This window comes from Harmonia axyridis, chromosome 5 (genome assembly GCF_914767665.1).
Source record: "Harmonia axyridis chromosome 5, icHarAxyr1.1, whole genome shotgun sequence".
Lineage (NCBI taxonomy): Eukaryota > Metazoa > Arthropoda > Insecta > Coleoptera > Coccinellidae > Harmonia > Harmonia axyridis.
In genome coordinates this window covers 7,357,113-7,384,867 of record NC_059505.1, presented here as the reverse complement: position 1 = coordinate 7,384,867, position 27,755 = coordinate 7,357,113, and the positions used below count along the sequence as shown (strand labels likewise).

General features: G+C 34.3%; 1 protein-coding gene across 1 annotated transcript; it reads right to left on the bottom strand.

The window, feature by feature from the left end:
• Positions 1-494: 494 nt before the first annotated feature.
• On the bottom strand, positions 495-27,755 carry LOC123680425 (exosome RNA helicase MTR4). The gene is made up of 13 exons (XM_045618320.1): positions 27,544-27,755; positions 27,356-27,463; positions 27,018-27,260; positions 22,751-23,240; positions 20,289-20,535; positions 19,866-20,158; positions 13,830-14,106; positions 13,599-13,771; positions 13,365-13,535; positions 13,067-13,308; positions 10,663-10,899; positions 5,916-6,069; positions 495-1,830 (listed from the first exon to the last, which is right to left on the bottom strand). The coding sequence occupies exons 1-13, from the start codon at positions 27,624-27,626 to the stop codon at positions 1,510-1,512; spliced, it is 3,039 nt and encodes a 1,012-aa protein (XP_045474276.1). The 5' UTR covers positions 27,627-27,755; the 3' UTR covers positions 495-1,509.

The window sequence follows — 27,755 nt, the reverse complement described above, 5'->3', positions numbered from 1 at the left end:
TCAAAGAAAAATGTTGTAATTTATAGGAGCAAGATTCGAAGCCGGATTCATTGGTTATGAAGCACATCCCAAAAATTCAGAGCTCCGAAACTTAGAACTTTGCGAAGTTCTGTGTCATTATTTAAATTTTTTTTTGTATATTTTACTTAAAGATAAATGTAACGTGTTCCCTAGCTAGAAGGATCAAAGCGGTATTGAAACAAATTTTAGAGAAATGATTCAATCAGAGAATTTTTTTTTCGAAAAATATATCAGGGGTTGAAGAAGTTCATCATTGAAAATAACGAATCAAAATGAGATGAAATGCAAATAATTACCTAGTTGATCGACTTGAACATGCCCTTCCACGTTGTCCAGTGATTTGCTAAGAAAACAATCCTGTTACGGTAAAAAAATTTGTCGTTTCCAAGTAGAATTGCCACAAGATAAACTCAAAATTAATCCACAAAAGAATTGATTAAAGATTGCAAAATAATAAGTGCGTGTTATCAAACTACTATAGACGTTATTTATTCAATATGAATTTATAAACATTAGACACTAACAAATGAAAATTTGGACATCGAAATGTTATAACAAAACACTCAATATATCGACTTACATAATAAATATATAAATGTTGAAAAAAAAAACAAAAATAATCTCACCTAAATAATGAATGAAGATTGAAATAGAATCGAAAATAAAGTATGAATTCCCTAAACCAATGGCGATATTTCCTCGTACTATTCTGCAGAAATAGGAATAGTGTCGAAGAAATCTCGCTGATGATTAAGGGTTTCATCTTCTTGAAACAAACTTAAATTCCATTTTTGAACTGGGATCACAGAACGCAACTTCGACTTAGGGATATTCAAATGAAGATAGATGTGGGAAAAATAGAAGCAACTATTCCGTACTATGAACTAAACTCTATCATATGAACGGAAACGTTAGCTTCTTTTTTTCCCACAAAGCAGCAATCTTCAGGAACTCTCAGTTGAAACTGAATATTCCGAAAAACTGCGCTCTTTTTATATGCCAAAAGACATGTACAGACAATTGCTCAGTACCTGCACATGAACTAATAGTACTGAGGTGGGGGTGGGTTGACAATTAGGCACATTGTAACCAAGAAACAACGTGTTCTGCCAAAAGCATGTAAATATTTGTTCTCAAAAATACGTTTAATTCTGTAGATCCCGATTTCAAAAATGGAATTCTGATTAAGAATCAATCATTTAATTCTACTTCATTCTCGATTTTGTTCAACATTCATTCAGTCTTAGTCGAATAAATATCAGAAAAATAGTAAAGCAAAAGTAACCAACATTTTTATATATTATTTTCATAAAAAAAAGTTTATTCAATACTTCTCATATAATAAAATTTTCAGTTTATGAAGTACATTCAAAAATCTTTGCACACATTTGTATTTACAATTTTATGATATAAAAGGGAAACTGGGATGTTAAAATATTACAGACCGATCAAGTCCAAATCATTAGAAAGTGTAGAGGGGGTCTTATATTACAGATATAAGCTAGCCGAAAAAACAATGTCCCTTTTGATCGTTTTTATCGCTTCATTAAACTTGTCTTCCAAGTCCTTATTTCCTATGGTCTTTGAAGCTTGTACCATCTGTCTCAAAAGTTCTTCCAGTCTCCGCATACAACGAACGATCGAACCTTCATAAATTTCTGTAGACATACAAAGATCGCTGAAACTAGCCCCTTGACACCACTGATACACTATGTTGTATAGCGAAGTCCTGAATTTATCAATGTAAGCCTGCTCATCCAGAGGCAAGCGAGCTTCAGTGCTAATCTTGGCTATCCTTCGAGCGATATCCTAAATAATAATAAATTGAGTCAAAATGATGATCAACGTTTTCGACCTGTCGGTTTCTTCAGTTCCATCCAACAAAACAAAAAAACAGAAACTAGACAACACCTGGAATTGAGTTGGCTGAATTCCGAAAGTGCAAGATATAGGAAATGAATGAGTAGCCGCCATTTTCTTATAAAAAATAATAATATTTCTTTATTTGATGAAAAATCATTAACAAACATAAAAAAACTCTCCAAACGTAGACGAAACTACAGTTGAAAATATTAAAAATTGGATTTTGTCAGAGATGTTTCGAATTTACCTTTCATGAATGGTTATCCGAAAATCTAATTGGAAAAAAATTCGGTCACCGCATCTCTTCTCGGTAAACTAATTAAACTGGAATAAAATTCTGTTGAAAAACTGGTTGCTAATGTTGCTATCCGTTCGGAATTCGAATCCAGAATAATAATTCGAGTAAAAATTTCAAAGAATTACATCTCCAAAATATCAAGAACTTGGAATTTCATGATCAAATAAAATTTAAATCCTTCAATTTTTTAACCACCTTAGATATTCCATTGATATCAAGTACGTATTGAATAGCTGAGTGCATATTTTTCAATAAAATATATTCGTAAGAAATCACCAGTGGCGTTCAGAAGTCCACTGCTTTCCATATTTTCAAATAAAAAATTTATTGGACAAAATTTTTCAGATTTCTTGTTGTTGAATAAATTTGAGAAAAAGAATTTTTCTTAGTATCATTTTTTCTTCGAAAAATGGCCTTTCAATGAATAAATAAAATATGAACGCCACTGGTGAGTACTTATAATGCATTCTGTTGAAATTTATTCAACACACAATTGTTAAGTGGTTAAGTTTCGCCAGCTGACAAAACTGAGTAAATGATATGCGGAAATAAAATATTTCACTTTTAATAAAAGATGAAATTTTCGTCAGGTAGTGAGCGAAACTATCGAAGAAAAAAATGTACATTAATTTCTCTTAAATTTTTTATCAATTCCAAAGATTATTTTTCTGCGATCTTCATGACCAAAAATGTAAGATCATTGAATTGTTAGATCAATTATTTGTCCATTCCTTTATACCAAGCAACAGTGAAAAGAATTACAGTAGTATTCGGCAAACATTCATAATTATTCTCAAAAGCTGTAGATATGGCAGAAATTTTGAATTTCCTAAATGGTTCTCTGATAATAAGAACAGAAATATTTGGTGGAATGAAGAAACCTTTTCTTTGACGATAAACTTAAAAAAAAAGTGGAAAGTTTATGGTTTATGCGATTTATCAATTGACTTTGAAATTCAGAATTTGTATCAATTATAATCACGAAGGTATTTGCTTAAAAATCGTAAAAAATTTTTTGCATAGTCACATTATGGAACAACACAGACAAAATTAGTGGTAGTTCTCTCTTGAACTCTTTCGCCGATTTTAGCAATGATTTTTTTTAATTGTAGTTTGATTCCTCGGAAACATAACTGTTCAGATACCGTGCTCATTCACTTCCTGTTTTGCTATATACAGGGGTTATCAAAAAATAAGTAGTAAGGTTTTATTCAGAACATCATGAGAAGTGATTCGTTGACAGACGAGAATGTTTACGAATAATCAGATTATGGCATTTTCTGAACATTTCCTCTTTTTAGTCATTGCGATATCTTGATTTTGATAGAAATAACAGCACTCATATAGTACCGTTGAATGAGAAATTAATGTTTCGATTCCCAAAATTAATTTCTTTTAACACCCTAAACCAAAAGTATACATAAATTCCATGAAAGTATTGATGAATTCAGTGTTTTTCCAGGCGATCAGCAGAAACATGAACACAACGAAAAGTCATTCATCGCATAGATGAATTGTTTTCATTAAATCAATGAACATCATTGAATCATTGAACCAATGAAATGATCATCATTACAATGTTCGGTCAATTATTCGATCGGTTGTACTTGGTATCAATAATGTATTACTGTTCATTGAAATTATTTGAAGAAGTTAATGGACAACTTTAAACATCTAATAAACAAAGTCCTTCCATCCAATGAATATTTCATTGAAACAATGAACACCCAACATCAACTTCAGAATCGTGATATTGATGAATAGGAATTCATAATATCAATGAAAATAATAAAATTTCATTATATTGATGAAAAAGTAGATTGTAACAATAAAATAAAGTTAATTATTGTCATTCTACAATGAACAAAATTTTTTCACTATACTGAAATCATTAAAAATGTTGTAATTTCTCTCAAAATTAAGATATCGTAATTACGAATTTTAAGAAATGTCTGAAAATATAAGGCAACGTCTAAGTATTTGTGAACATTATCATCTGACAATCATTGACTCCATAGGGTATTAGGAATGAAAGCTTACTTTTGATTTTTTTGTTCACCCCTGTATATAACAAAAAATAATAACTGAGAACGGTTTTTGGACAGTGATGTTTCCGATGAATCAAGCTACAATTCAAAAAAAAAAATTGCTAAAGTAGGCCAAAAGGTACAAGACAATAGGAACTGCAAACTTCTTTGAGATTTTGTTTGTTTCCCTAATTTTGCCGGTGTGTATACAGGTTGTTTCCAAATTAGACGTGAACCTTGGAGGACGTGTTAGTACTCATTTACTGTAGTTAGAGATATTTTAAGTGATAACCAAAAATCAACAGTTTACGAGATATTTGAGTGATTTTATTTAAAAAATATTTCTACCTTACTTGCCATTTTTTGTAAATTTTTTCTACGTTGACCTAATTTGATTATAATTTTGGATTATTCTCGTGACCAGCGAGAAGTCCGGATCTAACACCGTTGAAATAGACGAAGCAGTGAGAAGATTTAGAGTAATTTTCAGGAGGAAAGTAACAGCTGAAGAAATAAGAAAGAGGGCACTTGCTAGTAGCTAGTATAAGGAATGACGGAGATCATTTCAAACATAATTTATGAATACATTTTTTAATGAAATTTTGAGTTTAATTGCAATAAAAAAATATTTAATTCATTACTCTCCTTTCGTTGCTTCTTTCCCCTTTCAAATTAAAATTTGCTGAAACGAAAATAGTGCCTGCATTTTAACGAAAACTTTTTCAGTGAATAAAGAAGGAATTTGGCAATTTTCTAAAATAATTTTGTCATACATAAATTGTGGAATTCGTCAGGCAAATTTATATTAGAAATTTAGTATTATTTTCTTCACATACCAACCCTCAAATCATTCTAATTCTCATTCAACATGTAATACAGCATAGTTTTGCTTTTTCCATACATATCATATCCTCTTCTGATGAAAATAACCCAAGACTTAAATCAAACTTGGTCAAGGTAGAAAAAATTGAGAAAAAATGAATGTGGGATTTTTTTTAAAAACACAAGAACTCAAATATCTCGGAAACTGTTGATCTTCGGTTATCAATAAATATGGATAAATCGACAGCAAATGAGTGATGCTAACACCTCTTTCAAGGTTCACGTCTGATTTGGAAACAGCCTGCATATATAATATTTTCATATAACCATACTGTAAAATTTGCAATGTTTGTTGGAATCTTATATATTTCAATGTAGGTAACTGAAGAAGAAAGACTGAAACAGCTTCTAGGAATGTACTCCACTCAAACAATTCAATTTTCACCAACAAAACATTAAAAACATTGACATTTATTTCTATAAACAACCAACGTAAGGTTATATAAAACCTCAATCTCATATAATTGCCAGTTTATATACCAAAACGTGAAGTCGGTCAGAAGGAACGAGACAAACAAGCCTTTCTACAACCCAAGATCCGGCAACGCCGCTTGTTATCGAGTCCGACATTCCACAAACACGTGAGCCGAAAGCTTTCAAACCAGTTCCGCGCTTTTTCCAAACTCCCACAAAACGCCAGAACTTCCGTTAAGACAAAGTTGAGCAGGGTTAGGGTCCGAAAGACGGTCTTCTAGGGATGACCAAGAGGTATAATATTTCGACCGGTCCCAGATAATTCTACCTACCCGGGCTTACGGGTGGTCAAGACGGTCAGTGCCGACGCAATTAAGAACAAAAAAAAGGGACGAGAAAAAGCCACGTACCTGCATCTGTAGGATTAGCTGTTTGGGATACTCGTCCTTGTCGTTGCTCTTCTCGTCGCAGACGAAACAGCTCAGGAGGGCGCACACCTCGGACGGCTTCAGGGGGTTGAAGATACCGCTGAACAGCATCTCGGTCAGGAGCAGCTCGTCGGCACTGGAAAAACAACGAAGTGTGTAACTAACATGCGAAATATCGCGCCAGACGACGCGGAATCTCCGCGAAAAAAAGTACCTACGGTACGCGCGCGGGTACTGGAATCGTATCGGAATACTACACAGGCACGTTACACACGCGAAAGGCCGTCTTCCCTTTCTCGGGACTGCACAGTGCACACTTCCGAGAAATCCGCGAGCGGGGCACGTAGACGAGCTGGTTTGCGGGCCGAGCGTAAGAGTAACAAGGACGGGATCGGCGTTGCAATAACTGGCGATTTTTCGGTGGATCTGCCGAATTGTGAATGAGTATCGTGGATTTTTGAGTATTCCCCAGGCAGTCTCGTCCCAATATGTTTAAAAATTAATTTAATAATCTACTAAACTTTAATTGGATACTTCAATTCAAACAACCATTGGTGATGTACAGGGTGGGCAAATTTCGATGTTTTAGCACTACAACTTTTAAACCAGAGGAGATAGACAAAATCTGATACCCATTCTCGGTCTCTTTTTCTGAGAAACTAACAAGGGTAGTATTCACTTTTGGCCACCTACTTTTGTTTTCGAGTTATAAGCGAAAATTGGAAAAATGGCGATATCGAAAAACATTTATATCTCCGCTAATACTGATGATAGAGCTCTGCAATTAAATCATTATACAGGCACTTTTTCACGTAGAATCCAGTGGCGTGCTCGTCTTTTCAAAAGGTTCTTCAATTACGAAGCTTTGACCCACAGTTATGTTTTTTTTACAAATGGAAACACAATATTTTTGTGCCATTGTACATTGTATGGTTTGGGGATGGGGGATAATAAAAAATTCTGCTAAGAAGTCATAGCTTCGACATTAAAGACCCTTCTGAAAAGACCAGCACTCTACTGGATTTTACGTAAAAAAGTGCCTGTATAATGTTTTAATTTCAGAGCTCTATCATCAGCATTTGGGAGATATAAACGTTTTTCGATATCGCCATTTTTCCAATTTTCGCTTATAACTCGAAAACAAAAGAAGATGGCCAAAAATGAATACACTCTTGTTAGTTTCTCAGAAAAAGAGAACGAAAATGGGGTATCAGATTTCGTCTACCTCCACTAATTTAAAAGTTGTAGTGCTAAAGCATCGAAATTTGCCCACCCTGTACATCCACCATATAGGTATATTTTTTGCACATGTTTTTCATAATTTCGTAGTGTGTTTTCTTGACTTCACCGTGAAGGAAAGAAATATTATATCTAAATATTTTGAATGATTTTGAGTCTCTTATTTATGAATAGGATGAATTCCTGTAATGTTTCTTATTCTTGATAACTTTGTGCTTAAAATTTGCATGATGGAGTTTTAGACAATGATCTTTCATCCTACAATATTTTCAGAATCTCTACAACTCCGGTTATACCGAAAACAGTCTATGAACTCCTTATTCCAAATGGCACACCCAGTATATTATTGCATTATTGCTTTTCTGATGAAAAATTCAGCAATATGACATATCTTTGGGTGAAAATTCAACGGCTCATGAGTTAATAGGATTCTCATGAAAAAATGAATCACATTTTCTTGAATTGAGCAATTTATCACAGCATTTTCTTGACTATTTCTGCAAAAAAAGCTTTTTGAAAAAAACTTTTTTCATTTTCGATTCAGCAAATACGTAGTATAAGACTGTTCTCGGTTTAAACCAAAAATGTACAGGGTGTTTATCAGAAGATCATGAGCTTGGACAACTCAAATTCATCAAAACTCAAGATTTTCAAATTAGAACCCATATTTTTTATTATTTCAGTAAATTCTACGTATAAAAAGAAGGGGGTTACTTGAGTACTTGATAAATAAATACTTGACTTTACATTGAAAAGCTACTACTTGACTTGAACTTGAGTTAATTTCATTCAAGTCAAGTAGCTTGAATATGAAGTCAAGCCGTGAATCCCTAATAAGAATCCCATCAACGTATGAATTTTTGAGTTTTAACCAAGTTATGATATATTGCTGAAATTGTCATCAAACATCTAATGATAGGATGGGTGTGCCATTTTATTAAGTAGTAGTATGTTTTCGGTATAACTGGAAGTTGTATAGATCTGAAAATATTGTAGGTAAAAAAAAACATTGTCTCAAACCCAACATCCAAATTTTCAGTAAAAAATTAAGATAAGTTTTCCATAAACTCCTATTATCGCGATGAATCACTCTGTATACACACGAAGGTCTTGTTTGGAATCTACCGATTTTCGCTGCAGTTTCTACCGATATCGCTTTCCGGGTTTCGGCAACACCGAACGGAATTTCTTGCGTCTTCCTCCTGTGGTATGTGGTGTGTATGTCGTTGTTGTTGCCTTCGACGAAGAGGTCGTACCTCCGGTACACTGAATGAAAGCCAACCGCGTCTGTATCTCCGTTAGCGTACGAGAATGAGGGGTCTTTCCGTTCTACACTTTTATCGACTTTTCGTTCCTCCTCGTACGTAATATCGGAGATAGAATGACCCCCCCTCGAAATATACGGCTTTATCCAAAAATACGCGGCAACATAGCTTCTACCGCTTGTTGCAAGCATCAGGGTGATTTATTTCACCCTAAAATCCGTAGATCGTAAATTTCGAATCTTTAACCAACAGGTTCAGCGTGATCATATACCTAGGCACTAAAGCAGGGCCGTAGCTAGGGGGTAGGCAGGGTAATCGGTCGCTTAGGGCGTCAAAATTCAGTGGCGGCATTTCAAGCTAGATCAACAAAATCCCATTTGTGGAAATTCAAAGTACCGAGAATGCGATTCTCATTCAGAAGCACGGGAAGAAATACAAAAAAAATTAACATCACAAACCATCGAAGATGTCGCATTATGGATTATATGTATAGGGTGGGCAAAATCTGATAGACAAAATCTGATATTCTCGTTTTTTTTTCTGAGAAACTAATAAGAGTACTACTCATTTCTGATCACCTTCTTTTGTTTTCTACTTTTAAGTGAAAATTGGAAAAATGGCGATATCGAAAATAATTTTTATCTCCGCTAATACTGAATCCAGTGCCGTGTTCGTATTTTCAACAGGGATTTTAATTACAAAGCTATGACCAAAAGTTATGTTTTTTTTTAATGGGAACACTAGACTTGTTTGCCATTTTTTTGAAAGCTTAATATTTCCAGATTTCAAAAATATATATGGTTTGTATCAATATAAATAATAAAAATGATCAAAAACTTGTTTCATTAAAAGTCTCAATATTTCAATTGTTGATGAGCACAGAAAAATTTAATATCACATAATTACCACTGTTTCCTTCTATTAGTCTTTTCTTTTCAATGCTTTTTACTCAATTTATCCCAATCCTCATTTTCACGATGATATTGTACTATCACGATAGTGCGATAGTGATAGTAACTATCGCAGCTACTGTCACCATGTAAACTACAAGATAGTTACTATCTACTTTTCTGTGCAGTTGAAACCACAGAAATATTGAGACTTTAGATAAAAAGAGACTTTTTGACCATTTTCTATTATTTATATTGATACCATACAGTGTTACATATTTTTAAATCAGTAAAATTCAGCTCTCAAAAAATGGCACAGAAATATAGTGTTCCCATTTGAAAAAACCTAAGTTTGGGCTATAACCTCGTAATTTAATAATCCTGTTGAAAATACGAACACGCCACTGGATCCTACGTAAAAAAGTGCCTTTATAATGTTTTAATTTTAAAAAAACACGTTGCAAAGTAATATTTCAACAAAAATCATGAGCGCTAGTGGCAACAAAAATCCGAATCATTACGAATGCAATTTGTAAAAAAAAATATGACTTTGCATTGTGTTTTTCTAGTGGCAACAAAAATCGGAATCGAAGACGAGATTTTTGCACCTGACGAATGCTTTTTGTAAAAAAAAATATACCTTTGCATTGTGTTTTTTCGATTTTCCCTAGATATGGCCATGTGAATGGCCGGAAGGTTGGCAACATTCAATAAAGAATGTTACTAAGATCCGAAGTGACTTTTTATTTTACTTTTGATTCCTTTGAATGAACCTTTGAATGCTGGTACAAACAAACTAAAAACATTACACAAACCTTTCCCTCAACATCAAACAATTCTCCTCAATTCAAAATTATAAGCTCAATTCCCACTATCTCATCCTAAAACCCTAAAAAAAACCTATCATAATTCTATTCTTCTTCAAACATTCAACGCAATTCAACAGGTAGATAAAATCGCAAGACCTAAAGCACAAGGTACAACCCACCAAAGAACATAATTCAATAGTGACACCTTTTGTCTCATCGAAAAAACAATTTCACCCAAACTCAAAATCCACGACCGCATATTCTTCAAACCCTACAATTAGAGAGACATTTTCGCACAGAGTCCTCGAAACGACCATTTGCGTCGCATTCTTCACGTACCGTTGTAATAAATCACAATGTCGACTTCCCGTCGCCCTTAACAAAAATAACAATAACTTCCATTCGGAGAAATTTTCGGGGACGGATCAGAGGCGCCGACCAGGGAACATATTCGTAGAGATAAACCGTTTCTGGCCCGGTCCCAGGGCAGTAACAATGGTACCCGAGGAAACAATGAATCACCTACCTGCTCAATTCGCAGGCGACCCGTCCCTTCAGCTGTATCACGTCTGTGTTGGTGCAATAGCCCATCCGCCTCAACACGCGTTTGCGACACTTCAGCTCGTCCAGTTGCAGCACCGATTTCGCCTCCAGCAGCTTGGTTCTGGCCAGTTCCAATTTCGTTCGGACCTCCATCTTCTCCTCGTACTTCTTGTACCACGTGTTCAGCACGGCACTGTCGTGCAAGGGGTGTTCTTTCATGCTGGAAAAAATTATACAAATCGCATTTAAACAAGCAGTTTATGTACAGGGTGTCGCAAATTAGATGTTCAGTGGAAGTATCTCGAGATCTGTAAGACTTGGAGAAAAATCTTCAAGAATCCCCGAGTTCTTTTTTCGAGATAATGAAATATCAAAATGCAGATCATAGATATCTCGTTTCGTTCTCGAGTTACTGGTCGTTTCTGAAAAATGACTGTTTCAAATATTTCGGTATATCTTGATTTCTGTTCAAAAATTCTAAAACGTTTTTTTTTTCAGTAGTTTTCATGGTTTATATGACACATAACAGATCGTAAAAATTAAATACCGTTTTAGAGATAAAGAGCAAAATTGATGTTTTTAAACGGAACACCATATACATATACGGCCAAACTCCAGGAGCGTATAGTACACGTGAAAATAATTTTAAAAAACTGATATGTTCTTATACGATTCTCATTTGTTTTCGAGGTACAGTGTGTTAAAGTTAGAATTTTTTCAAGTTTTTCTCTTATAGTATTTACACTTCACAAGATATTCAACTGAAATTTGGCATAAATATTATCATTGATATCATGCCAATTTCGATATCAAATCCACAGGGTGATATTTCCTCTGGAACACTATTCACTGTTTTCCTCCAGAACTAGGATAGGGATAGTGTTCCAGAGAAAATATCACCCTGTGGATTTGCTATCGAAATTGCCATGTCACATGGTCTGAACTATCAATGATAATATTTATGCCAAATTTCAGTTGAATATCTTATGTAGTGTAGATACAATAAGAGAAAAACTTGAAAAAAATTTCAACTTTGAAACACTATTTCTCGAAAACAAATGAGAAACGTATAAGAACATATCAGTTTTTTTGAATTATTTTCACGTGTACAATACGCTCCTGGAGTTTGGCCCGTTCCTCCCTACTCACCCTGTATATAAATATTTTCCATTTATTTCAGGATTTGATTCACTTTGTGTTCATTGTATAACTATAATATAGTCATATAGGGTGTCCTATTTAAAAAACCCCAACATTCCTCTATACCTCTGAATCGATAATTAATTCCTAATTAAATGGGAACACCCTGTATATAACTAGATTACAATAATACGATGGACACAAAATGAATTAAATCTCGAAATAAATGAAAAATAATTATATGTATATAAGATGACTCATCAAAGAATTCAAGTAACAAAACTCAATATGTATCTTTTAGAAAAACCGATGACTAATCTGCGGCTAAAAAACTGAGTTGGAAAATATAGGCTGTCCCATTTAAAACACACCAACTTAGCTCTATATCTCTAAAATAGTAATTAATTTTTATGATATGTTATGAGTATCATATAAACCATAAAAACATAAAAAAATTTGGCAACATTCGAAATTTGAAATTCAAACTTACAACTTTCACAGATGAATATCATTTATTTGAAAATGTAAGGTTAAATGGTTACTCTTGTAGGAAATAAAATAAACAACGATAACAAATGAATGGATATGAATATCTGAGCTAATATGGGTGGTTGCGAGCTCAATTCCTTATTATTATCGAAAATGAAATAGAAAATCGAGAGAAAAATATTCAATCTTTATCGTCAACAAAGTTTTGATCTTGTGTTATTAATGCTAATTCGTTCAACAAATGGAATGTTAAAAGTGAGTTCATGGTGGTTTTTCTAATATAGTAGCTCATTTCCAGGGGTGGCATAGCTCAATATGAAAATTCAAAATAGCTATATCTTTTCATCTAGGTGGAATCAGAAAAAATGGTTAAGGAAAAAAGTGTTCCTTTCAAAAATCTACTGTTAAAATAAATATACAAGTCAAAGACTCACCATGTATAACTAGGAGTTGAACTGAGGAAAGATAAAAAAAAACCATGTATCCTCAATAATAACAGACAATTTATAAAAAAAACCTATTTATGTTGTCTTCCTTATTTCGAATCTAAATTACTTTCTGTTACTCTTTCTGTTTGCGTAAGAAGAAAAAAATCATCATGAGGAGTACATTGACCTATAGTATAATATAACGAGTAATATGTAATAACTGAACTATAACGTTGGCCAATGATAAAAGTCAAGGATAGAAATCAAATACATAATACCAATCCGTCTTAATTTTTTTTTTTTTTTTTTAAAGTTGAAATAGAAACTTACACTTTCTCTAGATTTTCTATCTTGTTAATAACTTCCAAAAACTCTGGATTGTTGATTTTCATGTCTTTCACAGGATCCAACAATGGGGGACCTTCAGCAAAACGTTTTTTGACTTCCTTCAGTGATTTTTTCACAGTTTTCCTAACTTCTCTGGTTCTCAAATCGCTCGGACAATACAATCTTACTGAAGAGATGTGAGTTATGAACTGAGAATCAACCGCCACAACTTCAAATTCCCCATGCTAAAATAAATAATTCCATCAATTGGGAAACAATAAATACAAAAATTCAGTCATACTTCTTCATCGACAGCTGGCTTAGGAAAATCATCTTTAGAGTTTTCAAGAGTTACATGAAGGAGCATATCGATCTGGCATTTGACCTTTTCTTTCTTTTTACTAGGAGGAGGCTTAATAATTTTATAATTTACAACTACTCCCCAATCATATTCTGCGTCTGCAGTTTTAATCTAAAAAAAAATTTATGTAGTTATTACGCAAGTTAAATTTATATTTGACTTTTTTCAGCATACCTTAACTAATCTACCAGGTTGTAAGAAAGGAAGTAAAGATTTAAAATTCGTCAAATTTTTTCTGAATTCTTCCACCAATTTATCAAGATGCATTCTTATATCGTAGTAAGATGCAATTTCGTCTTCATTCTCAATATAAAACTCGTTGTACTCTTGACGTTTGTTTTCATATTCTAAAAAAAAATGAGCGTATATGTAATATTGAGTTTGCATAAATTTATAGTCACTTACCCTCGTGTAGACCTGGAATTGCTGTCTGATTTTGAAACTGAAAGAAAGATCTTTCCAGCATGTACTCGGGATTGATTTCTTCCACTCGAAGTAGATTGAGAACCATGTTGTATGTTAAATGGAAAGCAGAATTGATAGGATCTGGTAATCCTTTAACAATATCTCGGCAAGCTTCTGGTGGTACTTTTTCATCGACCATAAATATGACAATACCTTTGTCATCCAAACCTCTTCTTCCTGCCCTTCCAGACATTTGTATATATTCCCCAGAAGTAAGCTGAAATGAAAAACAATGATAAATTAAATGAGAAAACAGTTTAGTGGAATCCTTCATGGTGAACACATTCTTTGATTAAAACGATTATTTTTGACAACGGTACAAAATTTCGCGATCAATTTCATACGGTGCCGCAGATTTCGAGACATTTTTCTCAAGAATGATTTCAAATCAAAAATCCACCGAAAAAGTTCGGATGAAACTGTGGACGATGATCCATCGTTTAAGAAGCCTTCCAATAGGAAACGTAAGAAGAAAGGAATAACTAAAAACGAAAACAAAAAAGTCAACGATAACAAAACTCCTGAGGCAGAAATTAGCAAACCGCATCTGGAACCACAAAAAACATCCAAGATAACATTGTCGCTATGGAAACAGACATCCCATCTCATTCTTCCACACAAAACATCTCAACTACTAAAGGAAACCATACACGTCAAGAAAACACTAAAGTACAACCACAGTAAGAATGAACGAACTGAACAAAACAGAATACAAACAACTATTTTATCTAACAGCAAATGAAAACTTGATAACAGACAGATTCAAAATGGCAGATGAATGGAACAAGAAATTCCCAGAATCTTCAGATATTGTCATAAAAACCAAAATCGTCTACCTTATCAAATCCAATAATGAGAAAGGAAAAATCGTAAATGCATTAGAAGAGATGAAAACCCAGAAAACCATAACCCAATTCAAACAGACTAAACCGTACATCCAAGGGAAAAAAAGACCAGAACCACAGCAAACTTTCTCAGTGGTACTAACCGGCGTTGAAAAATCTATACAAGATGAAGAAATTGGCGAACATCTTAATAAATTGAATTTAAAGCACAGATTTTGCCAGAGAATCATATCTAGGAATTACAATACGCCCACTACTTACATAAGAATCATCACAGGTGAAGCTACAACATCCGAGAGACTACTCAATGAAGAAATGTTCTTCAAAAATAGGCACCATCTAATATACGCAAGTCATCCTCCTGAGCCCACACTAATTCCATGCAACAAGTGCCAAAAATTCGATCATATCACAGAAAACTGCACCCAACCAGCAAAATGTAGCAAATGTCAAGGCGCCCACAAAACATCACAGTGCAGAACCAATCTACCACCTAAGTGCAGTGCCTGCGGTTCTGAAGAACACCAGGCATGGTCAGACAAATGTCCAAAACATACTAAAAAACCCATCGAAGGTATTCCGAATGCAACCATAAGACCTCTTAATAAAATGACCAGGGAAATAGAAAACTTACATATAAAAAATAACAGAATACATGCACCTATAACTATACATGATGAAATCGTAAATACATATATAAGAAAATTGAACAAGCCCAAAAACATCAACAGGGAGGAACTACTGCAGAAACTAAAAAGAAGATTCCTGACACAATTTAAAGTAGACACTACTGCAGTTTTTTCAGGTAACCGATTGTATATACTCATGTTCGATGAGGAAGATCAGAACGAACCGTCACCAACAGAACCTATTGACAACAAAATAAACCGCCAAATTCAACTCTAATATTAAAATTCTCTACAACAATATCAATAGTTATTTACCTAAAAAATTTCTGATCAACAACTTCATTGAAGAGAATGAGATACGATGTGCTCTGTCCGTAGAAGCCAAAATAAAAAAGGGACACAACATCTCCTACAGAGATTGGGATATTATTCAGAAGCTAGGACATACAGTTACCAATACTCGAGGCGATAGTATAGTACAGTGCCACCCCAACCTGAAAATGGTGACATGGGCACAATACACGACCAAAAACCATACATACTACAATATGCGGATGACACTACAATATCACTTGAGAAATCATTGAAAAGATGCATTGATAATCTACAAGAGTACATAAATACATTAACAATATGGTTTTCCAAGTGGAGGTTGAAGATTAACCCGGAAAAATCCCAACTGATAATCTTCAACCATGAAATTAATAATCAGTCTCCCACTGTATCAATAAACAATAAATTAGTCTAACCAACACATTCGGTAAAATACCTGGAAATTCAAATTGATAATAAAGCTAGCCTAAAAATACATGCAAATAATACAAAGAAGAAAATTATCATGAGAGCCAAACACTCCATAAAATTGACATACAGGAACGAAGGAATCAACATGAAAACAGCATCCATCATTTATAAATCCATATGCAGACCACTAATTGAATATGGACATCCCCTTTATGCTAACTGCAAAGAATCCGTGATGAAAATTTTAAAGGTGGCTGAGACAATATCCCTCAGAGCTATTATCAAAATGAGACACCCAAATAACAGACTGTACAACCCCCTCAACGAATTCCTTTACCAGATATCCAGGATAGAACCTATTGAAGACCGAATGAAGAAACTGAAGCGCCTTGACGAACTCGAGGACATAAAGATTCTCATGCACAATGAACCGGTAGAACATCCCCGAAGAAAATTCCCAACCCAAACGTCAATACAGAAACTGAACACCTATTAAAACTGATATCTTGTAAAATTGCAAAAATAATGATTTTTTTTTTTGTAAATCTGTTTAAATATTATGTTGATGTAACTTGGGCTGAAGGACCTCGGTCGATTGCCCTTTAATAACTTGTTATCAATAAAGATCAGTTATTATTATTATTAAATAAATAAATAAATAAATGAAAAAATTAACATAAATAAAAATATTATAAAAATTCCAAAAAACACTGCAACTGTTACAGTATGATTCATCATTTCCTTCTTTATGCAAAATACCTATCTCAAAGTAGGAAGTAAAATATGAAAATATTAAATATACAAGGTGTCTCAAGTTCGAATGCCTATTAGACATTTCTGGGGAACTGGAACTATTTGGTATCTGGTATCTATTCAAATTGTTGCATTCGTTGAAATAATTTTCAAAGGTAATACCACAAGTGCTTCAAATATTATCGATAATTTCTCCTTTTCCACGAAAACTTGTTTATTTCTATTTATTTATCTATATTTTGAATATTTGTTTGAATGTTTTTGTCTCAAATAAACAAGTTTGAGTGATGAAAATAAAAAAATAATCTGATAAAATTTGAGAAGACTTTTTCTCTCAACAATTCAAATATTCAATATTCTCTTGAGCGATGGCATTGAATCGGTTTGTGTTCATTATTCAATAATGCACTTTAAGCTGTCAATAATGACGAATTCAAAGTGAAATTTTGACGTTTCAATGTAAACAGGGTATTATCGATGAAGAAGTAGTATTATCAGTATAATCCCAAATGATTGGCTGGAATAATGCATTGCTATTAGTTGAAACTAAGATGCATAGAATACCTGGTGTGTGCAATGATTCGATTTTGTTTCAGACTTTTTGAGAGATCCACCTGTAGCTTTGGTGTTCAGCTTAACCAGAGTTCTGTAAGGTGGCGCTCTTCAAAATATTTCGAATTCCCGCTATCTGCCGGGTGCCGTTTAAAAAGGAAATACTGATTTTAGACACTGCAAACATTCACAATAAATAACAATTCAGTTCATATCAAATTTTTAATCAAATGAATGGAATATGACAGACCATAGAATATAAAATATTATTGTTCTATACTCAAAGTTCACCACAAGAGTGTAGAAATGGGAGGATACTGGAGGTAATTACACGGTGTTCCTAAATTGGAGATACAAATGAAAATGACAGATTTCCGGATAATTTTAAGAAAAAAGTCCTATAATATGAGTCCCCAAACATTTTGTTTTGAGATACATGTGTTAAAGTTTAAGTTTTTTTCTCGTATAACCTTCCCTTCACAAGATATTTAATTTGAATTGGCCATAGATATTTGAGTTTGAAGTTTTCACCAATATGATATGACAATATTGAATGCAAATCTACAGGGTGATATTTTTTCTGGTACGATGCTTGCTTCCTTCCTCCAAAGCTATATTTTGGTGAATGGCTGTTAGTTTAGAAAAATGTAGAAAAAACTCTGGTCCAGTACTACACATTTTGGTTTGTTATAGTTTTGTCGTATCTGCTATGGATTTCGAGAAAAAATCTGTAGTAATCCTCAGGAAAATCCAAATGATTATAAAGATCCAGCTAGTAAGCTCTAATGAATGCATTAATTATAAGTTTTGGTATTTATTTACCCAATTTGTAGCAAAGATTAATAAATATTTGATAAACTGAGATAAGCATCACAAAAAGTACGACACACTAGAAGCAACCTGTATATTGAAAGCAAAGCATTTGTGGGCTCATATTCATGAAATTTTTTTTTCTCAAAATTATCCAAGTAATTTCTCATTTTCCTTCGTAACTCTAATTTGAGAACACCCAGTATAAGGTTAGAACAACCGAATTAGTAATGAAAAAAATTATCTCGAGTAATTTGGTCCAAACTTCGTTATCAAACTTCTTTTTCTAACATTACAGATATGAGTAAAAGTTGTCGTCAAATTTTTTTTGTCGATTATCCCCCCCCCAAGAAAAAATATATCTACGCCCTTGGTTCACGAGAGTCGAGAATTAAGAGAAATGTCAAATGTAAACGATGTATGCGCCATCTGAAACAGATCATGATCCCTCGAAATCAAGTAGGTATAAATCTGAAAAATCTCCCGTTTTGTCTGAAAGTTTTACAGATATAAGTAGACACACCAGGTTTTCTATGCATCTCAGTTGAAACCACCAAAATGTCAGATTTTGACATATGAAAAAAAAAAATCAAGATAATATCTTGAAAACTATGTCGAACAATAATTCTCACAATTTTCAGATTTCAAATAGGTCCAGTTCTTCTTTTAGGCCCTCGAACTTGGGACATTCTGTATACACACCGGCAATATTAGAACAGACGAAATCTCAACGAAGTTTGTAGTGGCTCTTCTCTTGAAAAAAATAATTGCTAAAATCCGCCGTAGGTTTGTTTGCTGACTATACCAATGTAAACAAACACAAGTTTGGTTTTAGCAGAGGATGGTGTGTTTTTCTAGCTGCTCGTGTGCCATTTTTAAGTTAAAAGTTCAACCTCAAATTTTGCTACTATCTGCATCTTGTACTAAACATTTTTAACATACTTGACTCTTAATTTTTACGTATGTTAAATAGAACTATCTTTTTAAATTGCTAACTAGCAAATCTGAATAGTTACAAAATTAGCATAGTAGAATATTTAAAAAAAAAAAAGTATGCTAGTGAACTCTACTCCTAAGGGGTCAGGCTTTAAGAGGGTGTCCGGTTAATAGGGATGTCCACAAGGAGAGGTTTCACTGTATCATAGTATAAGGAAAGGATAGTAAGCCAGTGTAGTGCTTTTTTCGATTTTGATGATGTTGAGCGCCATCTAGTTGTACTCACGTTTTACTCGAATTTTACTGTCAAAAAATGGTCCGTAAAGTGGAGCCCTCTGAAAAAATCGGTGTTATTTTGAAGAACTAAAATATTTGAAATAGAGTGGTCAGAAGATTTCTATATTTTGATATTTTTTCTGCTCTGTAATAAGCATTTACGCCAGTGGCGTGTATTTGTGATAACTTAATAATAACATAAAAATTGTTGGCAATATCATGCGACCCCTTTTCAACCACGCCACTGAATGAATTATCGTATTATTTCTGCGCCATCTATAGCTCATGATTCAGCGCTATCTATTATCAAGTTACTCCTCCAAATCCAACTACAGTAGCGACCCCTGGTGACTATTTCCTTGCCGTCAAACGGCGGTTGGCTTACTATCCTTTCCTTATACAATGACTGAATATAATTTTCAAAAGCTTACCCATCTGTACTGTTGGCCGTCAAATTTCCTCATTCCAGTGAACAGTACTGTTCTAGCGGGCATGTTCAGACCCATTGCAAAAGTCTCTGTTGCGAATAAGGCTTTAATGAGTCCCTCACCGAAAAGTATTTCTATGGTTTCTTTGAGAATGGGTAATAACCCACCATGATGAATGCCAATTCCTCTTCTGAGCAACGGTAAGAGGTGCTGAACCTGGGGTAACATTCTGTCACCTTCAGACAGAACATTCATTGCATTGTTGAAAACTTCATCAATCAGTTGTTTCTCCGCAGCTGAAAATCAACATGAGTTTTTTTTAAGTTGGCAATATGAGTAAGAAGAAGTAAAAAACCACATATCGGTTTATTTATTCTACCATCAGCTGATGGATGATAGGATACCAACGCTTCGGATGGTACTTACTGGTATTAAAATCAAGTTTTGTCATCTGCGTGGCATAAAGTTCACAGTCTTTCTTTGAAAAACTGAAAACTATACAAGGGGCAAAATTTCTATCCATTATCATTTTGAGTACTTTGAAGATGTCGCTTTCAGATGAATTCTTGTTGCTGAAACCACCTTTTCTTCCTATTTGATCACCTTTGGCTGCATCACCCGAATCTTGCAATACCGACATGGCCACATTGAAATTCTCATCTTTAAATATACCCTGGAAAAAAGATTGAAATTACAAAAACTCAGACAATTAAAATGCCAACGAAACACAGCAGAAAAACTGAAGCCTCTGAATAAATGAATATTTAGAAAATAAGATTAACAATCAAATCATTACTTAAATAACAGACGTCAATTTCAACTGGCACACCCAGCATATTAGTGCATCAGTAAAAATTAGTAAAAATCATAGAAATAACCAGATTGACGGAAGGACACTTCACTTGTTATAGGAAGCTCAATTTTTCTGTGCTTGTCAACAGTTGAAACCATTAATATTGAGAATCTTAGGTAAAAAAAAGGTTTTTTGACCATTTTCTATTATTTATATTGATACAAACCATACAATGTTAAATATTTTTGAAATCAGGAAAAATTAAGCTTTCAAAAAATAGCACAGAAATCTAGTGTTCCTATTTGAAAAAACATAACTTTGGGTCATAGCTTCGTAATTAAAAATCCTTTTTAAAAGACAAGCACGCCACTGTATTTTACGTAAAAAAGTGCCTGTATGATGTTTTAATTTCAGAGCTCTATCATCAGTATTAACGGAGATATAAATGTCACAGACTACTGCACACAGTTACAAATTGCGGCTTTTCCTCATTTCAAGTTCTTCCTCGATAACTCTTGAAGTATTCATTTTAAGCATAGGGTTTGCTTAAGTATCCCCCCTTTTTATACGTTGAATTGACTGAAATAATAAAAAATATAGATTCTAATTTGAAAATCTTGAGTTTCGATGAATTTGAGTTGTCCAAGTTCATGACCTTCATTTTTGATCCAAACTGTTTGTATTCCTATTTGTCTTAAATAAAATAAATAAAAATAAAATAAACTGCTGACAGTCTTATAATAATGAAAAAGGTTTTTTCCGAAAAAACTCAAACTTCTTCTGCAGAAATATTCCCTGTCACTTTCCTTTTTTTCATAAGAAACCCACTAACTCATGAACCGTTGAGTTTTTACCCCAGGTATCTAGCAATAATATACTGGGTGTGCTATTTAAAATAAGGAAGTAGTAGACTGTTTCCAGTACAACTGGAATTTGTAGAGATCTGAAAATATTTTAGGGAGAAAGATCATTGTCTCAAATTCCATCATACAAATTTTCAGCACAAAATTATGATTAGTTTTCCATAAATGTCTAATAGGCTATCGCGGTGAATCACCCTATATAAAGGGTGTTAGAGCTATAGAACTTTAAATTGCAATAAAACAATGATGGATTATTCGATTGACATGAATTTTATTTATCCGCAAGATAATTAATCTTGTGGCATTACATTTAAAATATTATTTCTGGCATATGACCGCCACGGCTGGCTCGGATGTAGTCCAATCTAGACGTCCAATTTTCGATGACTTTTTTCAACATTTGTGGCCGTATATCGGCAATAACACAGCGAATGTTGTCTTCCAAATGGTCAAGGGTTTGTGGCTTATCCGCATAGACCAATGACTTCACATAGCCCCACAGAAAGTAGTCTAGCGGTGTTAAATCACAAGATCTTGGAGGCCAATTCACAGGTCCAAAACGTGAAATTAGGCGGTCACCAAACGTGTCTTTCAATAAATCGATTGTGGCACGAGCTGTGTGTCATGTTGCGCCGTCTTGTTGGAACCACAGCTCCTGGACATCATGGTTGTTCAATTCAAGAATGAAAAAGTTAGTAATCATGGCTCTATACCGATCACCATTGACTGTAACGTTCTGGCCATCATCGTTTTTGAAGAAGTACGGACCAATGATTCCACCAACCCATAAAGCGCACCAAACAGTCAGTTTTTCTGGATGTAACGGTGTTTCGACATACACTTGAGTATTAGCTTCACTCCAAATGCGGCAGTTTTGTTTGTTGACGTAGCCATTCAACCAAGTGTGCTTCATAGCTAAACAAAATAAAATGGACGTAGTGCGCGATACATATTCCGCACAGAACCATTATTTTCGAAATAAAATTGCACCATTTGCAAGCGTTGTTCAGGCGTGAGTCTATTCATGATGAATTGCCAAACCAAACTGAGAATGAATCACTTGACAGCTGTTAAATCGGTCGCCATCTCGAACAGTAATGCCAACTTAAAGTTATATACCTCGAAAAAAACACCCTATGACAATGATGCAGAAGAATGATTAATTTTTTGAAAAATAAATTGATATGCGCTAGAGAATAGCTCATATGCATTGGCAAAAAAAATTAACTTACATTTTCATCTACAACCATATGAATCCCAGTTCCACCAGCTGGGTATACAAAATGTTGTAGGGGTGTTGGTCGATAATCTGTGTATACTGCATGACAAGGTTGCTGATGCAGATGGGCCACCCATTGTATAAATTGACTAGCATTTGGTATTGTGGCAGAAAGAAAGACGAAATGTACATTGTGGGGTAGCAATATTAGCGTTTCTTCCCAAACTACCCCCCTCTCCTTATCTCTCATATAGTGAATTTCGTCAAATATTACCCATCCTACTTCCCTCATTATTTCAGAGCCCCTATACAACATATTACGGAGAATCTCTGTGGTCATTATGAGACATGAGGCTGTAGGATTAATTGTAACATCTCCTGTTACTAACCCCACATCTTTGAATTCATCCATGAACTCCCTATATTTCTGATTTGACAGAGCTTTTATTGGTGTTGTATAAATTACCCTCTGTTTATTTTTCAATGATGTTGCAATGGCATACCTGAAAAAATTTCAACATATCAAAAAAATAAAATAAAAAACTAAATCAATTTCTCATCAATTTCATCAAGACTCTGACAATGAATCTGTTTCCTACAACAATTATAGGGTTTTCCAATAAGATGTTTTAATTTGAATAGCCTGCTATCTGGACAGCTGTCATCTTTTGACATTTGACACGTAAAAACTACGTCATTACTAAAAATGGAACGATACACGCTTCAACAACGCATTGAAATTGTTCAAATTCACTGCAAAAATTTTGCAGTCACAGTTCGCAAAACTAAAGCACTTTCTCGACTGACAATAGTAAAACTGGTAGGAAAATTTGAACTATTGGGACAAGTTGATGATAAGGAGAATCAAAAGCATGTGCGTCGCTCAAAAAAAACTCAAAATATTGTTGCTGTAGCCAATAGTGGTGATGAAAACCTAGGTTTGTCAATTCCTTGTGAATCTTGAGAATTAGGCATTCCATCGTATTTTTGATGAGAACAGCTTTTATTTTCAAAAAAACGGCGTTATTACTTGAAGAGTTAATCACAATTAGCCACTGAGATTTTGTGAATTGACACCTTTAGTCTTTTTTTTAGATAATGAAGATAGGATTTGTGAATTTTTTGAAACATACAGCAGAAAATGTGCAAATTAGTCATAGAAAATTTCATGAAATGGATATATGGCAAAAAATCAAACAAAACATAATACACAGCGCGAAGGAAGCAATAGGGCAAAGAAAAATCAATATCAACGGCAGAAAAAATACCAAACCTTGGTTTACTGAGGAAGTGAAAGACCTGTCAAAGGAAAAGAAGATGGCATACATTAGGTATATAAATAATAGGTCACCCGAAGAGTACCAGAAATATAAGGTAATAAGAAATAGAACGAATGATGGGATTAAACAACTAAAAAAAGAGTATTGGGAGCGGTTTTCTGTCGAGATGGAACATGATCTATACGGATGCCAGAAGAGAATATGGAACATGCTTAGAAAAAGGAAGAAGAATGTAACAGAGGAAGTACAGATGAACAATATAACAACAGAAACTTGGACAACATACTATCAGAATCTATATAGCAATTGCACGGACAATAGAGAGGAACAACGACAAGAGTATCAGGAAACATATGACGAGGGAGACACTATAACTATGGAAGAAGTTCAGACAGCCGTACAACAACTCAAAAATCGGAAATCACCCGGAACGGATAACATCACAAATGAAATGATCAAATACGGAGGAAGAGAAATACATCAAGAAATAACAAAACTCTTCCAAAATATCATCAGAACCGGTGAAGTGCCTCGTGAATGGAAAACCAGCTTATCCGTACCAATATACAAGAAGGGCAAAAGAAAGGACCCTGATAATTATAGAAACATAACACTGTTGAACTCCACACACAAACTGTTCACTAAGATATTGACTAATAAAATCTCCAGCCAAGTTAATATATCCGAAGAACAACAAGGATTCAGACGCAACAGGTCAACGGTGGACGCGATTTTTACTTTGCGGCAAATGATAGAGAAATCAATCGAGTTCAACAAACCAATGTTCACATGCTTTCTCGACTTAACAAAGGCTTTCGACAGAATTAGACTCCACGACGTTCTTGAAACCCTTCAAGCTAAGAATATCTCTGAAAAATACATCAGAATTATTAAACATCTTAATACCCACAACACCACCAGGATAAAAACACAATGTGGATTATCTGAGGAGATCAGCATATCCACTGGCATACGACAAGGGGACAGCCTGAGTCCACTACTTTTCAATCTTGTAATGGACCGAATTGTTGAAAGAGTGAAGAAGATACGGGCAGGCTATAAGATGGGACGCCGCTCATTGAACATCATGTGCTATGCTGACGACGTCTTTCTAGCAGCTGAAGATGAAGATGACCTCCAGCGCCTTGCATACGAATTCACAAAAGCTGCAGAAGAGCTGAATATGATTATCTCATGCGAGAAATCCAAGACCATGGTTTTCGCCAAAGAGCCTATCCGATGCAAGATAGTAATTAACGGAAAAATCCTGGAGCAAGTGTCAAGATTTATCTACCTAGGAGTGACAGTATCCAGTGAACGATGCATCGTAGAAGAAGTCCGAACACAGGCGCACAAAGCAGCTAAGATAGGAGGCAGCCTCAGAGATATAGTCTGGAACAACAAAACCATGAGTCACAAAGCGAAAACTCGCATATACAAAGCGTGTGTGAGACCAGTGCTCACATACGCCGCCGAAACGAGGGCAGAAACGTCGACAACGAAGAGAATGGCGAGAACAACCGAAATGAGGATACTAAGATCAATCAAAGGGATAACACTCAGAGACCATGTGAGGAGTTCAGACATAAGGAAAGAACTGGAGGTGCAGGATGTCGTCAGATGGGTGAGAGCACGCAGGAGGTTCTGGAGAGACCACGTGGAGAGGATGCCGGATGAGAGACTAGCCAAATGGGCGGAAACACAAAAACCCAGTACACGCAGACCATTAGGGCGCCCTCCAAAGCGTTGGAAAGAGAGCTGGAACTCGTTGTCCCAGGAAACACAATAACAGGCAGAAAGCAGAAAACACAGGACATAGTCCTATTCAAAGTGGAAGAAGAAGAAGAAGAAGGATATATGGCACTGGAACCTTAGCCATTCGGCTGATATCGATTGTCATCTTTAATGGCATACTCTCCTCTTCAAAAAGAAATGGACATCCATTGATTTCTCTTAAAATAAACTCTTTTTATATCCTATTGGAAACCCTATAGAAGGAGGCATCAGAACAGTGTAGACTTCAGACATATTTTTATGAAACCAATTTAAACCTTGAGACTTTATTGCGTAAACATATCTTTACACCTCTTAGGGGCGGTATTATAAAGCTTTGGTACAACATATGATCAGCAAACTGACAAGTTGAAAGATAACTTTCAGTTGGCATAAGTTGCATATTATAAACCGTTTTTCAGTGGCAATTCTTGATTTTTTTATAGTTTTGGTTGAGCTATCAACATAAAATTTTGGACAATGCTTGAAATGGTTATACTTTGTATACACAAAAAATATTAACCTGATATGTGATGAATCTGAAATATTGGGTATTTCTTTTCTATTATTATTTTTCAATTTTGATGATTCTTATATGATCAGCTTAAAATTTCGTATAGAGCTTGAAATTGATATTTTATATCAACATCCAAAATCTCAACTCATTACAAGAAATACTCAAAATTCTACTTCGAAACAAAAAACTTTTTAACTTAGTCTGATAAAATGATTCAAGTTGAAATACAGTTTTATTATGACCCTATGTCACCTCAAGCGTTCAACTATATTTTTTACATATGTTTACTTCATCTGGTATAAAGTACATTATTTATTCAAGTTTTGAGAGTTCTCAAGATACCCTCACTATCTAATAAATTTTGCCCAACCTGTACAAACTTGACTGAATGTATTAGGTTAGATGTCATTAAACATATTCCTCTCAATAAATCAAATGGATTTTGATAAATTAAAAATATTTCAAAGCAAATTGTGTTTGCTGGTCCTAGTTTAACAAGTGCAATAATTCGCATATCTACTCTATGAATGGAAGGCACAAAGCGAACTTAGAACATATATATACTATTGACGGTTGTATATACAACCTTCAATAGCTACTGATCAGTTAATAGGGATTGTCATGTGATATAAACATTCACCTCAAATGTAAAGTTATTCTACAAATAACTTATTATAAATTATTTCTCAAAAATTCATATTCATACTTACTCAGCAATGACAGTTTTTCCCGCAGATGTATGAGCAGAAACTAGAACTGACTGGTTATTATCAATACATAAAATTGACTCCTTTTGAAAAGGATCTAAAACAAAATTGTAGGTTTTTGCTGGTTCTCTAGTGGGAGGCCTTAGTGGAATAAATGGTTGACTTGGAGGATAAGCAACTTCGTGTGAACATGATTCTTTTGATTCTATCGTATGAACTACTATTCTGTTTTTCAGTTCTTCAAAACTGTAACATGGTGAAGAAAATGAGCAATAAGGAATATCAAAAAGTGTTATCAACTCAGCAATTGCATGATGATAGTTTGAAGAAGAAGTACCTACTTTATGTCCTTGACATCCACCACATTGGATTCTTGTTTACTTTTTTTGGACGAAATTATATCGTCACTACTTCCCCTTTTAACGCCTTTCAAATCAATCTGGACAAACCTACGTTAAATAAAATTCTATTATTAGTTACAAAAAATTTATTGTAATGAGTCTTTCATAGGTTAATTTCGTAATCTTACTTGTCATCAAGATTTTCAGTATCCTGAGAGTCTTTATTGTTAACAGATTCGAAACAACTGAATAATTCATCGATGTCAGTCATTTTAATATACTTTATTTTGAAAGAACTTAAAAAATGAAATGGTGAGAAAACGTGGTACTTTTCCAATAACCGAAAATGGAAGGAAAATGTCAATGCTGAATGCTATGCCAGCTTTGCTATTTTGATGAC